Here is a 16031-nt window from a genome sequence, read left to right as displayed (position 1 = left end):
CAGTTCTAGTGTTAGTCATTATTTCCCTCCATTCCGATACTGACGTTCATCTCCACTACAGGAATCAGCGGAGAGCTCATTCCCTCAGGTCATTCGTTCATTTCGGCTTCTCCGTCAGCGTGACCCCCCCCCCCCCCCCCTCTGTGAGGACTGTGATGAGCCTGTCAGAAAATTTCAGTTCTACAGTACGGAGGAGGGAAACAGTTAAATGTCTTAGAATCTGACCTCTGCATTTGATAATCAGAGAGCTTATTCGTGTGTGTGTTTTCTGTTTTGTGTTTGTTTTTTTTTTTCTTTTGAGCGGATAGTGTGACAAACACAAGCTGCTTATTTAAATCACTAAATATCTTAAATTGTTATTTTTGTCCACAGATTGGATAGATAGTTTACACCAGAATAAAAACACGTTTAGCTGTGATTAGGAAAAGTTTCATTGTACGTTCGCTCTGTCCGCTCTGAAGGCACAGACTCCTCCAATTTTTATTATTTACATTATTATTAAATTTTTATTAAATATTTTATTATATTTCACTGTTGTTTACATCAACTAGGTTGGTGTAAATGGAAATCTGCGCTCTCGCAGCGGCAAAAAACAAACAACACAAAAACCTACATCCTACAACAAAAAACAGGCTTTTGGCCGAGTTGGTAAGCAGCTTACAGTCAAGTCAGCACCGACCAACTCGGCCACTTGAGAGCCCCCCCCCGCGAGGCCGACTTGGCTTGATGCCGACTTGACTGTATCCCGGAGGCGGTGCCGAGTTGGCCAGGGCCGACCTGGATTGGTGCCGACCGGACTGTATGACTGCATCCCCATCACGGACTGACGGAGGGTTTTTTTTGAGCAGAGCAGAGCGAATTGCATTTAACCGCAAAAACAATTCTCTGCATTGAATGACTTCAGTTTGATTTTCAAGACAGACCAATATCTCTGAAATAGTTTCTTTGCATTGAATAACAACCTCATTTTGTATTTCTCCTAATAATATTTATTTATTATTTGTTTTCGATTCAGAAGTGTATTCATACTGCTGGAAGAATTTTATCCCTCTTGTGTTGTAAACAGGGGAGCCACCAGAGAGTTTGGGTGCCATGAACATTAAAGAAAAGGTAGTGCCATATTCATTTTGTCAGTATCATGGGCCCGGGGCGGGGGGGGGGGGGGGGGGGGGGGGGGGGCTTGTGGACGCATGGAAGCACAGCAGTCACAGCTGGTGCTAAATTTTTAAGGTGGGGCAATTAATCATATGTCATTTTCAATGCCTGGAAACCAGATCGTGATGGGCGACCTGGAACTCACCCCAACCTGCAGACATTAAACGCCACTGGGGTTTATGTGATGGCTCTCTGACCATCAACAGGGTCCACAGCACGGGGAGAACGCAGCCCACGGTGAAGTGAAGTCTTTTTATTTAAACAAACACAAAACCTGTTCACTAGCCAAACATCACTGCAGTCCACCTCCTCCCCTGTCTGCCAGACTGGCCCTGAGAGAGGAAAGGGGAGGGGCAATCAGTCATCATGTAGAGTTGAACACAGTCACACAGGGCCGGAATGGCCCCCAGCCCCCTGAGTTGGTCTGCAGGACAGAAGAGAGGAAAGTCCAACGGACTGTCCTCAACATAGTCCTAGGCTTTACTTCTTATTGTCTCATGCTAGCTGTTGCCAAAGCTGTCCGTCCCTGGGAGAGGGATCCCTCCATACTGTGGTTCTCCCCAAGATTTCTTCTTCTCCCACTGGGTTTTTGGAGTTTTTTCTTGCCGGATGTGAGGGTCGAAGGCGGTGGTTGCTTCGTTCTGTCTCGTTACTGTAAATATTGACATATTACCATTATGCTTATTCACTGTTTTTACTTTTACCGACCAATGTAACATCTTGAAGCCTCTGAGGCAGCTGTTGTTGTGATACTGGGCTATACAAAAATAAATTGATTGATTGATTGATTGAAAGTTCAGTGGTAGTTCACATCCGAGGGACGGCCCCGGGCCCGACTTCTACGCCCCAGGGCCGCTCTGGAAGCCGCCCAAGGCGTGACCTCTACACCAAAGGGTCACACCAGAGAAGTAGTGTGGCGGGCCGCCGTCATCGTGGATGACCACGGTGCAGGTGTGTGGCGGGCCGCCGCCTACGCCAACGTGGTCCCGCTCGGCTCGGCTGTGGAGCTCACCCTGTCGTCGTGGGGCCCCCTAGTGGAACGGCACGGTTCTTCCTCACCGCTGTGTTTGTGGGCCCCCTGGAGCAGCCGTGTGGTTCACGCTCCTCGCTGCAGCCGATCCAGTTTGATTGATGTTTCATTTTGAATTGGAATCAATAGTCACAGCCTTTTGGAGCAGCCCTGGCGGACACCGTGATATTGCAACTTTCTGACAGTTCTGGTGAGGCCTCATTTTTGGAGCTTGGTTGCCACATCTATCCTTTATACAGTCAATGGTCACACTCAATGGTCATGTGATTATTATGGCCATTTACGGAAATAGACTTCAGTCAATCAGCTGAGAACAACTGTCAATCAAAGAACAACTGTCCAGGGTGTACTAGTCTGTCTCATTTCCGTACCGCCTGGTCTGGTGGTTCTTCACGCCACAGGTCAGGTTGTCTTTTCCACTGAGAATAATTTGTACATCATACTCAAAGACCCATCCTCAAACCAGACCACTTCTTGGTTCTGATTCGTCGGGGTTCCAGGTGCTCAGGTACAGGTTTCACAGGGAGGAGCTCCACTGCCATCTGCCGCCTGGTAGTAACGACTGTCAGTCTGGACAAACCGCCGTTTAAACAGCTGGAGAAACTCTAGCTTGTTGTCTGCATGTCTGCAAGATTTACACAATCTGGTCATTTCAACTGATTGTTTTTGTTATACATCAATATAGGGAGCTCATAGGAAAGGAAGAAACTGGTGTATTGCAATCAGCTGCAGCCTGTCTGCTGCTGACCAATCAGCTGCAGTGTGTGTCTGCTGCTGACCAATCAGCTGCAGCCTGTCTGCTGCTGACCAATCAGCTGCAGCCTGTCTGCTGCTGACCAATCAGCTGCAGTGTGTGTCTGCTGCTGACCAATCAGCTGCAGCCTGTCTGCTGCTGACCAATCAGCTGCAGCCTGTCTGCTGCTGACCAATCAGCTGCAGTGTGTGTCTGGTGCTGACCAATCAACGGCCTTCGTCCTGGTTGACCTCCGGCTGTTGTTCCCGCCCCTTTAGCTCGAGCCACACAGGAAGTCTGCCCTCATTTGTTCACAATAAAAGTCGATAGAAAGTACCTTTAAAGAGAAAAACTGCCTGTAAACCTGCGCGTGTCGCTCCAGCGCCGCCGCACAGCGGGGAGTCGGACTGAATCATGGCCGTTTCCGAGCGCCGCCGCGTCGCCGTGTTTTCAGTGGAATCGTGAAGCGGAAGCAGTTCAGCTGCCTCCGCAGCTCGGCCCGGCAGCACTCCGCCGTCCGTCTCAAGCTAACGGCTCCAGCTGCAGCCGTCCCTCGCTCTTGCTCCCGCTCCCGGTCCCGCTCCCGGTCCCGGTCCCGGTCCTCGCGCAGAAGCCATGGCTCTGTTGACGCCGCTGTTCGCCTTCCTCTACCACCTGCCGCAGGTGTACAAGTGGCTGCTGAAGCCCTACTATGTAGCCTCTCTCTTCATGGCGGTAGCTTTCCTGGCTGTCCGGAAGACCCCCGGTGTCTGCGACCACCTGTCCACACAGCGAGAGGACGGGAACTCCTGCGACTTCGACTGGGTCAGTACCGCCGCCCCCCCCCCCCCCCCCCCCCAAAAAAAAAAACACTGGGAGAAAGCGCGTCGGCGAGCCGCTTCACGGAGCGTGTTATGGAAGTTCTGGTTCCCCTGCTAACTGGTGTCCAGCTCCTCTAGCACCTACTGCCACAAACCATGTACAGAAACAATAACACGATTAAGACGTCCACTGTAATAGATATCTGATGTCTGAAAATTAGATTTTAAAAGCATTTGATGTTATACATGTCTGATGTGGCAGACATCCGAAGAGCCTGACGTTAAAGATGGACCTGATGGATCTATTGGAAGTTAAGAGATGTCTATTCAGATCACGAGGCTTGTGGAGCTGCAGAGGTTCTCCGGTGGTGGTGGTGGAGCTGCAGAGGTTCTCCGGTGGTGGTGGAGGAGCTGCAGAGGTTCTCCGGTGGTGGTGGAGGAGCTGCAGAGGTTCTCCGGTGGTGGTGGTGGAGCTGCAGAGGTTCTCCGGTGGTGGTGGTGGAGCTGCAGAGGTTCTCCGGTGGTGGTGGTGGAGCTGCAGAGGTTCTCCGGTGGTGGTGGAGGAGCTGCAGAGGTTCTCCAGTGGTGGTGGAGGAGCTGCAGAGGTTCTCCGGTGGTGGTGGAGGAGCTGCAGAGGTTCTCCAGTGGTGGTGGAGGAGCTGCAGAGGTTCTCCGGTGGTGGTGGTGGAGCTGCAGAGGTTCTCCAGTGGTGGTGGAGGAGCTGCAGAGGTTCTCCAGTGGTGGTGGAGGAGCTGCAGAGGTTCTCCGGTGGTGGTGGAGGAGCTGCAGAGGTTCTCCAGTGGTGGTGGTGGAGCTGCAGAGGTTCTCCAGTGGTGGTGGAGGAGCTGCAGAGGTTCTCCAGTGGTGGTGGAGGAGCTGCAGAGGTTCTCCAGTGGTGGTGGTGGAGCTGCAGAGGTTCTCCAGTGGTGGTGGAGGAGCTGCAGAGGTTCTCCAGTGGTGGTGGTGGAGCTGCAGAGGTTCTCCGGTGGTGGTGGAGGAGCTGCAGAGGTTCTCCAGTGGTGGTGGAGGAGCTGCAGAGGTTCTCCGGTGGTGGTGGTGGAGCTGCAGAGGTTCTCCGGTGGTGGTGGAGGAGCTGCAGAGGTTCTCCGGTGGTGGTGGAGGAGCTGCAGAGGTTCTCCGGTGGTGGTGGAGGAGCTGCAGAGGTAATTAAATAAAAGAGGAGTAAACAGAAGGAAATCGGTTGTTATGAGCAACGGCCATTGATGCTGAAGGAAGGGTGTCACCAGTTAACACAGAAACCAATCAATTTATAACACCAGCCATTTAGCCTGCAGTGTTCTCACCAGCTTTTTGTTATGCCTTTTGAATTTAATGACGAGTTGGAGTACAGCACACACAAACACTTGTACTGAAGGTGTGGGTGTGACAGTCCATCCTGTGTGAGGCCAGGTGGTGCCTCTGTATGGATACAGGGTCACCGGAGGTCTGTGGCAGGTCACACTCCTGTTGTTTGAGGTGTGACTGCACCAAATTCTGCCCTGAAAGAGGTAAAACACACACACACACACACACACACTCACACTCACACACAGTTCTAACTGCGATCTCTGTTCTCAGAGAGAGGTGGAGATCCTGATGTTCCTCAGTGCCATCGTTATGATGAAGAACCGCAGAGCGAGTAAGTCTGTCATGTCCTGTGTCACTTAGCAAAAATTAAAAACCTATTTCCAATCTGAGTTCTCACTTTTCAAGGATGTGGGATTACTTTATCATCTGTCTACCACTACTCATTTACCATGAGGGAAAAAGGAACAACGCTCAGATGTTCTCCTGCCTCCTTCCACATGCCATGATGTTAAAACTCATCACATCATCATTACAGTGTGGCCATAGCTGGGAGCCCTGGGTGGTCAGTTCATCTGGTCGTGCAGGAAGATGCTCTATAATCTGATGTCAGAGGAGGAAGATGCTCTATAATCTGATGTCAGAGGAGGAAGATGCTCTATAATCTGATGTCAGAGGAGGAAGATGCTCTATAATCTGATGTTAGAGGAGGAAGACGCTCTATAATCTGATGTCAGAGGAGGAAGATGCTCTATAATCTGGTGTCAGAGGAGGAAGATGCTCTATAATCTGGATGTTAGAGGAGGAAGATGCTCTATAATCTGGTGTTAGAACAGGAAGATGCTCTATAATCTGGTGTCAGAACAGGGAGATGCTCTATAATCTGATGTTAGAGGAGGAAGATGCTCTATAATCTGATGTTAGAGGAGGAAGATGCTCTATAATCTGATGTTAAAGGAGGAAGGTGCTCTATAATCTGGTGTTAGAGGAAGATGCTCTATAATCTGGTGTCAGAGGAGGAAGATGCTCTGTAATCTGGTGTCAGAGGAGGAAGATGCTCTATAATCTGATGTCAGAGGAGGAAGATGCTCTATAATCTGATGTTAGAGGAGGAAGACGCTCTATAATCTGATGTCAGAGGAGGAAGATGCTCTATAATCTGGTGTCAGAGGAGGAAGATGCTCTATAATCTGGATGTTAGAGGAGGAAGATGCTCTATAATCTGGTGTTAGAACAGGAAGATGCTCTATAATCTGGTGTCAGAACAGGGAGATGCTCTATAATCTGATGTTAGAGGAGGAAGATGCTCTATAATCTGATGTTAGAGGAGGAAGATGCTCTATAATCTGATGTTAAAGGAGGAAGGTGCTCTATAATCTGGTGTTAGAGGAAGATGCTCTATAATCTGGTGTCAGAGGAGGAAGATGCTCTGTAATCTGGTGTCAGAGGAGGAAGATGCTCTATAATCTGATGTCAGAGGAGGAAGATGCTCTAGAGTCTGGATGTTAGAGGAGGAAGATGCTCTATAATCTGATGTCAGAGGAGGGAAATGCTCTAGAATCTGGATGTTAGAGGAGGAAGATGCTCTATAATCTGATGTCAGAGGAGGAAGATGCTCTATAATCTGATGTCAGAGGAGGGAAATGCTCTAGAATCTGGATGTTAGAAGAGGAAGATGCTCTATAATCTGGTGTCAGAGGAGGAAGATGCTCTATAATCTGGTGTCAGAGGAGGAAGATGCTCTATAATCTGATGTCAGAGGAGGAAGATGCTCTATAATCTGATGTCAGAGGAGGAAGATGCTCCATAATCTGATGTTAGAGGAGGAAGATGCTCTATAATCTGGATGTTAGAGGAGGAAGATGCTCTATAATCTGATGTCAGAGGAGGAAGATGCTCTATAATCTGATGTCAGAGGAGGAAGATGCTCTATAATCTGATGTCAGAGGAGGAAGATGCTCTATAATCTGGATGTTAGAGGAGGAAGATGCTCTATAATCTGATGTCAGAGGAGGGAAATGCTCTAGAATCTGGATGTTAGAAGAGGAAGATGCTCTATAATCTGATGTCAGAGGAGGAAGATGCTCTATAATCTGATGTCAGAGGAGGAAGATGCTCTATAATCTGATGTTAGAGGAGGAAGATGCTCTATAATCTGGATGTTAGAGGAGGAAGATGCTCTATAATCTGATGTCAGAGGAGGAAGATGCTCTATAATCTAGATGTTAGAAGAGGAAGATGCTCTATAATCTGGTGTCAGAGGAGGAAGATGCTCTATAATCTGATGTCAGAGGAGGAAGATGCTCTATAATCTGATGTCAGAGGAGGAAGATGCTCTATAATCTGGTGTCAGAGGAGGAAGATGCTCTATAATCTGATGTCAGAGGAGGAAGATGCTCTATAATCTGGTGTCAGAGGCGGAAGATGCTCTATAATCTGATGTCAGAGGAGGAAGATGCTCTATAATCTGATGTCAGAGGAGGAAGATGCTCTATAATCTGGTGTCAGAGGCGGAAGATGCTCTATAATCTGATGTCAGAGGAGGAAGATGCTCTATAATCTGGTGTCAGAGGAGGAAGATGCTCTATAATCTGATGTCAGAGGAGGAAGATGCTCTATAATCTGGTGTCAGAGGAGGAAGATGCTCTATAATCTGATGTCAGAGGAGGAAGATGCTCTATAATCTGATGTCAGAGGAGGAAGATGCTCTATAATCTGGTGTCAGAGGCGGAAGATGCTCTATAATCTGATGTCAGAGGAGGAAGATGCTCTATAATCTGGTGTTAGAGGAGGAAGATGCTCTATAATCTGGATGCTAGAGGAGGAAGATGCTCTATAATCTGGAAGGTAATGGTTTTTACAGACATAGTGTTGTTTCACTCGACCAATGATCAGTTCAAGTGAACCCAGACTTGGGCAAACCAAGCCGTGTATCCCTGAAAGGAACTGTGTGAATGAAAGAGCCCTTCAGACCAACTTCTCCTTCTCTGTCTCTGTGTGTCTCTGTGTGTCTCTGTGTGTCTCTGTGTGTCTCTGTGTGTCTCTGTCTCTCTGTGTCTCTCTGTGTCTCTGTGTGTCAGTCACGGTTGAGCAGCATGTGGGAAACATCATCCTGTTCAGCAAAGTGGCTAATGTGATCCTGTTCTTCAGACTGGATATCAGAATGGGACTTCTGTACCTCACTCTGTGCATCGGTCAGTCCAACACACACACACACACACACACACACACACACACACACACACACACACACACACACACACACACACACACACACTGTCCCAGGGTATTGAAGTTCATGTTGAGTTTGTTCAGGTTGTAGAAGTCTTGCAGCACAGACATCCAGACCATGGGACGTCTGAACAGGACCTCTGCTGGTTTCTCTGATCCAGAACCTTCTGGATCCTGTGCTGTTCTCTTTCAATGCACGCTGATGTGTTTCGGATCATTGGCAGACCTGTGTCAGGGATGTCAGTCGTCAGCCACACCATCACGAAACCAGGACTGTTTGCCTTTGATTTCACTGCAAGTGAACTCTCTCTCTCTCTCTCTCTCTCTCGCTCTCTCGCGCTCTCGCGCTCTCGCTCTCTCGCTCTCTCGCTCTCTCGCTCTCTCTCTCTCTCTCCCTCTTGCTCTTGCTCTTGCTCTCGTGCTCTCTCTCTCTCTCGCGCGCGCGCTCTCTCTCTCTCTCTCTCTCGCGCTCTCTCGCTCTCTCTCTCTCGCTCTGTTGCTCTCTCTCTCGCTCTCTCTCTCTGTGTGTTTCAGTGTTTTTGATGACGTGTAAGCCACCCCTCTACATGGGACCAGAATACATCAAATACTTCAATGACAAAACCATCGATGTGAGTAAAAAGTACAAACATGTTTCTGTGTTTCTGTGGTGAAGATGGATGATGATCCCGATGACTTTCATATGATGATTAATGAAGATGATGATGATGGTCCTAATGATGAAGATGATTGATGCTGGTATTAAAGGGACTTAAGGCAAGATTTTTGAAAAACTACACATGCATTTCCAGTTTATTCAATGCTGATGGGCTGTGAAGCAATAAAAACCTGAAATAACAGGCTGATCTGCGTATCTGTCTGTTGCCTTGTACAGGCTGTGGGCCACAGAATTTGTTGCAGTTCGGGGTCCGAATTTCCCGCGCAGTCGTGGGGATGTGATGTAAATTGACGCTGTATGCGCGTTGCCGACAGCTCTGGAACAGGAAGAACATGGCCGCCGTGGACACGGACTATAACACTGCAGGCAGTTTCCGCCAGACCTTTTCTGTCCGGGCGCCCCGCCCGCACTCAATTGTGCAGCGCCCGGACAACGGAGAGGAGACAAAAAAAAAAAACTGTCCAACGGTCGAACACCGGCAGCTACGTTAGCTGCGGAAGCCCGCCTCCGAGCCGACGGCTCACATTAGTAGCATTCCCCGCGGCACCACACGCCCTCCCCGCCCCCCCCCCACCCCCCAAAAAAAAATAAAAAAATAAAAACAGGCCCCCCCCCCCCAGCCAAACTTTTGTCCTGCAGGAAACCCTGCTGCAAATGGATTCTTCAGCAGCCATCAAACGACCTGCAACCACTCAAAGCCCACAAAAAAGTGCCGCCATGAAGAAAAAAAGGGCTCTATCAGCGTTATCTCCTGAGTCAAAAAACAAAATGACCCAAGCCGTTGCGCGCTACCGTGCCGCCTTGGCTGGTGGCTGCAGTTCCCCACAGCGCCTATTGTGGCAGCACTGAGGTACATTTAGTAAAGTTGCCTTAAGTCCCTTTAAAGATGATGATACTGATGATGATGATGAAGATGATGTGGGGTGTGTTTGCTCTGATTGTCCAGGACGAGCTGGACAGAGATGGACGTGTGACGTGGATTGTAGAATTCTTTGCAAACTGGTCTCCGGAGTGTCAGTCCTTCGCCTCGGTCTACGCAGATCTGTCTCTGAAGTAAGACTCCTGCTCCTGCTCCTCTGGAGGAGAGCCTCCTCCCCCTCCTCCTCCTCCCTCCTCCTCCCTCCTCCTCCTCCTCCTCCTCCCTCCTCCTCCCTCCTCCCTCCTCCCTCCTCCCTCCTCCCTCCTCCCTCCTCCTCCTCCTCCTCCTCCTCCCTCCTCCTCCTCCTCCTCCTCCTCCCGCCTCCTCTCTGCTCCTCTCTGCAGGTATAACTGTGCAGGCTTGAAGTTTGGGAAAGTGGACATTGGGCGCTATGGAGAAGTTTCTAAGAGGTAGGTTCTGTTTTTTACTGCTGCAGTGCTGCTCATCTCTTCTCTCAGCTGTTCTCTCAGTTGTTCCTCTTGCCTGTTCCCTCAGTTGCTCCTCTCAGCTGTTCTCTCCAGCTGTTCCCTTAGTTGCTCCTCTCAGCTGTTCCCTCCAGCTGTTCCCTCAGTTGCTCCTCTCAGCTGTTCCCTCCAGCTGTTCTCTCCAGCTGTTCCCTCAGTTGCTCCTCTCAGCTGTTCCCTCCAGCTGTTCTCTCCAGCTGTTCCCTCAGTTGCTCCTCTCAGCTGTTCCCTCCAGCTGTTCCCTCCAGCTGTTCTCTCCAGCTGTTCCCTCAGTTGCTCCTCTCAGCTGTTCCCTCCAGCTGTTCCCTCAGTTGCTCCTCTCAGCTGTTCCCTCCAGCTGTTCTCTCCAGCTGTTCCCTCCAGCTGCGCCTCTCAAGCTGTTCTCTCTGCAGGTACAAGGTGTCTGCCTCTCCCCTGTCCAAGCAGCTGCCCTCCTTGGTACTGTTCCAGGGGGGGAAGGAGGTGCTGCGACGCCCCCAGGTGGACAAAAAGGGTCGAGCAGTGTCCTGGAGCTTCACGGAGGTGAGGGTGGAGGGGTGGAGAGGGGTGGAGGGGTGGTGCACCTCTCCTCGGTGGAGAGTCAAGCTGCGTTCACACCGCCAAATGCTTTCCGCGATTTTGCGTCAAAATCAGAGGTGGGAGGTTGGAGCCTGATCAAGTCGTCTCCCTGTCATGTTTCTGCCCTCACCTTGTACCACAGACCAGCTGAGGAGCAGGGCTGATTAGATTCACCTGGTGTGGTACATGGTCAGAGCAAAACATGGCGTGGAGACGACTTGATCAGGCTCCAACCTCCCACCTCTGGTCAAAATACAATTGAAAACAAATGGGAACGCGCGTTCCAGCCGCGACGCGTCAGATGCGTTGACGCATCGGCCGCTGCGATTTTGCGAAGCGTCGCAATTTGTGTCTGACGCTTAAGTTGGGAAATCTGAACTTTGACGCGTCGCGATTTTGCAGCAAACCAATCATAGAGCGTGTCCATGGTGACGTAGGTCAGGGGGCGGGGCCAGGGAAAGTCACACTCGTCCCGGCGCAGCTTCTGGAGCAAATAGTGAAACTCGCCAAACTCCGACCGTCTGTGGATCATATCGTGCTCCAGGCACGGCGTCCTGTCCGCCGACGGCGTCGTCGTCTGGCTTCATGGAGCAAACAAATCCAAGACGTCCGCTCAACAGGGTTAGCCATGATGCTAAGCTAACACAGGAAATACGGCCGGAAGCCCCGCCTTCCCACCAGACGCGACGCGTTTGACGCATTCCGTGTGAACGCGGCTATTGGCCCCGCGTTGTTCAGCATCAGGCCTCAGAATTGACGCGCGTTCAGCTTCTCGCGTTGATGCGATTTTTGACGCAAAATGGCGTTCGGTGAACGCGTCTTCACCGTTCGGTGACGGAGCCTTGCTGTGTTCCAGGAGAACATCATCCGAGAATTCAACCTCAATGAGCTCTACCAGAAATCCAAGAAGCTTGGCAAGAACAAAGGAGACGCGCTGAGCCCGTCCTGCTTCCCCCCCGTCCCCGAGGAGGAGGAGCCAGAGCAGCCCGGACTGTCTGGACCCCCGGGGGGGCCGGCGGCACCCGAATCCAAGAAGGACAAGTAGGAGGAGCTGGAGATCCGAGCATCACACACTCCTTCCTCTTCACTTCAGATTAACCCCCAGCCTCCACTCTGAGAGACCTGAGTCGCTGTGGAGACATTTCTGCAGGACACACACACACACACACACACACACACACACACACACACACACACACACACACACACACACACACACACACACACACACACAGCTTCCATCACTTCCTGCTGTTTTTACATGTTTTCATTCCAGGCTTTGACTTCAGACCGAGTGATTTTGTTGTTTTGATGGTTTCTTTAGAATTATGTCTCTGATTCCCAGTTAGTTTTGTTTGTGATGACTGTTTTTATACTCGCACTGTTAAAATGAATTCAGTCAGTGTTTTATTGCGGTTGGAAGGGTACTTGAGGAAACTCTCTGCCGATGGATGTTTCTTTATTGATCAAGAACGTCTGCCGTATGGAACCACAGCTGCTGTAATCTCATTAGCTTCAGTCGTCTCCTGTACCCTGACTGCACATCAAGAGACCCCGACAGGCTGCAGAGCCACAGGTTGAACCAGGTTCCTGGACTGGGCTAGGGTGTGTGTGTATCATTTAAAGTTTGCATTCCGTAACACAGTAACGAAAACTTGTCTTCATGTTGTTTTTAATCGTCTTATCTTTGAGTGGACTCTAGCTGCTGCATTGTTTCTAACAAAAGATGAGGAAGGTGTTTGTACATTGAATATCTTTCTTCCATTTCTTTTCTTTATGATTGTTATTTTTTAGGTGTTGTAGATGTTGTTTTGTTTGGGCCATGTTACATTTCATTCCTGCTACAGATTGGAGGAGCTGCTGAGGACGGCAAAACAATAAATTGACCTAACCATGAAGTCACTGCAGTCTGCTTCATTGTTACACACAGACACACACACATCTGCACAGCTGATGCTCATGATTCTTTAGAGGCCGTGAGGATTCATTATGACTTTGCCATTGCTGACCATGTGCCTTTTTGGCTCCTCTATCAGCAGACAGCAGCGCTCCTGAGGGGAGAATAGGATGGTGCAATCTCACTCAGGAAGATCTTGATAAATATTATGCACAGTCTGATGCCTTGTTGAGTAACATTAAATTACCAAAGGATGCGCCCTACGTGCCACTGCTCTATGCTCCCTGTATGACAATATTGTGGAATCCCTCCATGTCTCATGTACGCCTCTACTGAAGTCCAAACTACACAGAGCTGAGCCAGGCTGGAATGACTATGGGAGAGTTCCATGCTGAGGCTAGAAGGGCTTTAAGGTCTGGGTTGAGTCAGGCAGACCGAAATATGGTCCTTTATTTGAGTATAAGAAACAGGCACGTGCAAGTTTTAAATATGCTCTACGCCTCATCAAAAGGAATGAAAATACAATGAGGTCTGATTCTCTTGCACAAAATCTACAAAACAGTAATCCCAATGATTTCTGGAAAGAAATTAAGATAATGGATAATTGTAAAACTTCTTTACCAACCAATATCGATGGTGTCAGTGGCTCTGAGGAAATTTCTCAGCTCTGGAGGAAACATTACTATGAGCTTTTTAACTGTGTTAAGAGTACCATCCCCACAGTGGGCACCATTGATACTAATGAAGATGTGACCATCTCCTCACAAGAGGCCCATGATGCAATAATGATGCTAAAAAACAATAAAGCATGTGGTATGGACAAGATATCTGCAGAGCCCTTGAGGTTTGCGAGCAGAAAACTCTGTGTGCTAATTGCCATCTGCTTTACGGGGTTCTTACTTCATGGTGTTTTATCTGATTCTATTTTATCTGTTCTATTACTGCCAATCATTAAAGATGAAACTGGGAAAATCAATAGTTCAGATAGCTACCGGCCTATCGGCCTGGCCAGTATCCTATCTCAGGTCCTGGAGAGGACTATATTGAATAGGCTGGAACAGTTTATCCGGACCTCTGATGACCAGTCTGGTTTTAAACCTCAACGCGGCACAGACGCATGTATCTTTGCTCTTAAAGAGATTCTGGATTTGTACAACAGACATAATTCCACAATTTTTATGTGTTTCATTGATCGTGTGAATCATGAAAAATTGTTTTATAAATTGCATAATAGAGGGGTTCCCATGTCACTAGAAGAATTCTGACTTTCTGGTACTCACACCAGACCATGTGAAATGGGGTGATTCTACATCTGCCCCCTTTAACGTATGCAATGGAGTGAGGCAGGGGAGTATTTTATCTCCATTTCTCTTTAATATCTACATTGATGAGTTATCAAACCAACTGAACAGCTGTAGAACAGGCGGTATGATTGGAGATGCTGTTGTGAACCACCTGATGTAGGCAGATGATGTGGTCGTCCTGTGTCCATGCAGCGCTGGCCTCCAGCAGCTATGCAGAGTATGCTCTCAATATAGCTCTGATTTTGATATTAAATTTAATGGAAAAAAGAGTAACATCATGATCGTCAGAAGCAAGGAAGGGAATTGTCTTTCCCTGTCTTCTCTCTTTCTGGTACTGTCCTTAAAACATGTGAAGAAGGTAAATATCCAGGACACTGTCAGAGTGACGACCTGTCTGGTGATAGGGACATTCAAAGACAATGCCGTATGACGTCTGCTCAGGCCAACATGCTGAAGAGAAAATGTAGTATGTGCTCGTTGCCTGTTAAGATAACTCTTTTCAAAACCTTCTGCACCCCGGTGTACACTGCCCACTTGTGGCGGCACTACAGAAGGAGCTCCATGAGACTCAGGTGGCATCGTGACGGCTGAGGATGCTGCTCAGCGTGCCCAGAGGGAGCAGGACAAGCCTAAGGTTTGATAGTGCTGATGTCCTACATGTCCTGCTGTATCAGGAACCTGATGTTCAGCTGGATGTGTAGAATGTCTAAATTAACGAACGGCATTATTTCTGCACTGGTAAATCCTGCTCTGAGTACGGTTCGGTTCACTTCAAGGCTCTGGAGGCGTTGGTGTTTTAGCCTGTATGTAAACACTTGATGTTGGAATGTGTGTCTTGTTGTGTATGTGTGTTCCTCTCTTCTGTATTTTATTATTTCTTTTCTATGGATCGCCGCTGTGTCCGAAATAAAAATCAATCATCATCATCACACACACACACACTACAGAAGCAGAAGCCAAAATGACTGCAGCATTCAGATGAAGAACCAGACCCGTGGTGGACTGGCCTCTCCTCTGCTTGACCCCCCGTTTCTCCTCTAACCTGGATGTGTTGGCACTCTCTCTCTCTCTCTCTCACACACACACGGAGCAGAAAAGACACTTCAGAGCGATGTGATGAAGAGGAGGCCACATGGGGTCGGGACCAAATCTTTATTCTCACCACTGAAGGACGGTACAAAGCCAGCTGTGACTGTGGGACTCCACGTGAGACTCCTCACACCAGAGCCGTCACACATCTGGATTTTAGACATGCTCACACTGACAGAAGAAAAAGGCCATTTGAAAAAATTCAAGAGTCCATAGAAATCCATAGAAAACAAGGTCAAATTAAATAGGTACAATAAAAAAAATACGACACTTGAATCTCCAAGGCAATTGTTCGAGGAGTTCATGTTCTAGAAAAGTCAGTCTTTTGCACACAGAGACCCCAGAGTGGCGGCGACTCAGAAGTGCATGCTGCAGTCCACTGTTCACAATGTACAAAACACACACACACACACACACACACACACACACACACACACACACACACACACACACACACACACACACACACACCAGGAAGAACCTTGTCATAAAACTCACTGGCATGTTAGGAAATAACTGATATCACCACTGACTGATCACAGCTGTTGTGAACCTGTGATCAGGGATTATGAACCTGTGATCAGGGATTATGAACCTGTGATCAGGGGTTATGGACCTGTGATCAGGGATTATGAACCTGTGATCAGGGATTATGGACCTGTGATCAGGGATTATGAACCTGTGATCAGGGGTTATGGACCTGTGATCAGGGGTTATGGACCTGTGATCAGGGATTATGGACCTGTGATCAGGGATTATGAACCTGTGATCAGGGGTTATGGACCTGTGATCAGGGGTTATGGACCTGTGATCAGGGATTATGAACCTGTGATCAGGGATTATGAACCTGTGATCAGGGGTTATGGACCTGTGATCAGGGGTTATGGA

General features: G+C 48.8%; 1 protein-coding gene and 1 long non-coding RNA gene across 2 annotated transcripts; one reads left to right on the top strand and one right to left on the bottom strand.

Annotated features, from left to right (window-relative positions):
- Positions 1–3209: 3209 nt before the first annotated feature.
- Positions 3210–12752, top strand: tmx2b (thioredoxin-related transmembrane protein 2b). The gene is made up of 8 exons (XM_030087737.1): positions 3210–3722; positions 5297–5357; positions 8104–8217; positions 8789–8865; positions 9859–9965; positions 10176–10241; positions 10688–10817; positions 11710–12752. Exons 1-8 carry the CDS (start codon positions 3534–3536, stop codon positions 11896–11898), a joined length of 933 nt encoding a protein of 310 aa, XP_029943597.1. The 5' UTR covers positions 3210–3533; the 3' UTR covers positions 11899–12752.
- On the bottom strand, positions 12611–15812 carry LOC115385662 (uncharacterized). The gene is made up of 2 exons (XR_003931160.1): positions 15593–15812; positions 12611–12795 (listed from the first exon to the last, which is right to left on the bottom strand). It is a non-coding gene; the product is annotated as an uncharacterized LOC115385662 (long non-coding RNA).
- Between the last annotated feature and the right edge of the window lie 219 nt (positions 15813–16031).

Source organism: Salarias fasciatus, unplaced genomic scaffold, assembly GCF_902148845.1.
Source record: "Salarias fasciatus unplaced genomic scaffold, fSalaFa1.1, whole genome shotgun sequence".
NCBI lineage: Eukaryota > Metazoa > Chordata > Actinopteri > Blenniiformes > Blenniidae > Salarias > Salarias fasciatus.
The sequence above is the reverse complement of the archived record's forward strand: the minus strand, read 5'-3'. Positions and strand labels throughout refer to the sequence as shown.

Coding starts and splice junctions, on each gene's coding strand:
- tmx2b (XM_030087737.1), top strand. CDS start 3,534: ATGGCTCTGTTGACGCCGCTGTTCGCCTTCCTCTACCACCTGCCGCAG. Junction 3,723..5,296: donor ACTCCTGCGACTTCGACTGG/GTCAGTACCGCC, acceptor CTCTGTTCTCAG/AGAGAGGTGGAGATCCTGAT. Junction 9,966..10,175: donor TACGCAGATCTGTCTCTGAA/GTAAGACTCCTG, acceptor TCCTCTCTGCAG/GTATAACTGTGCAGGCTTGA.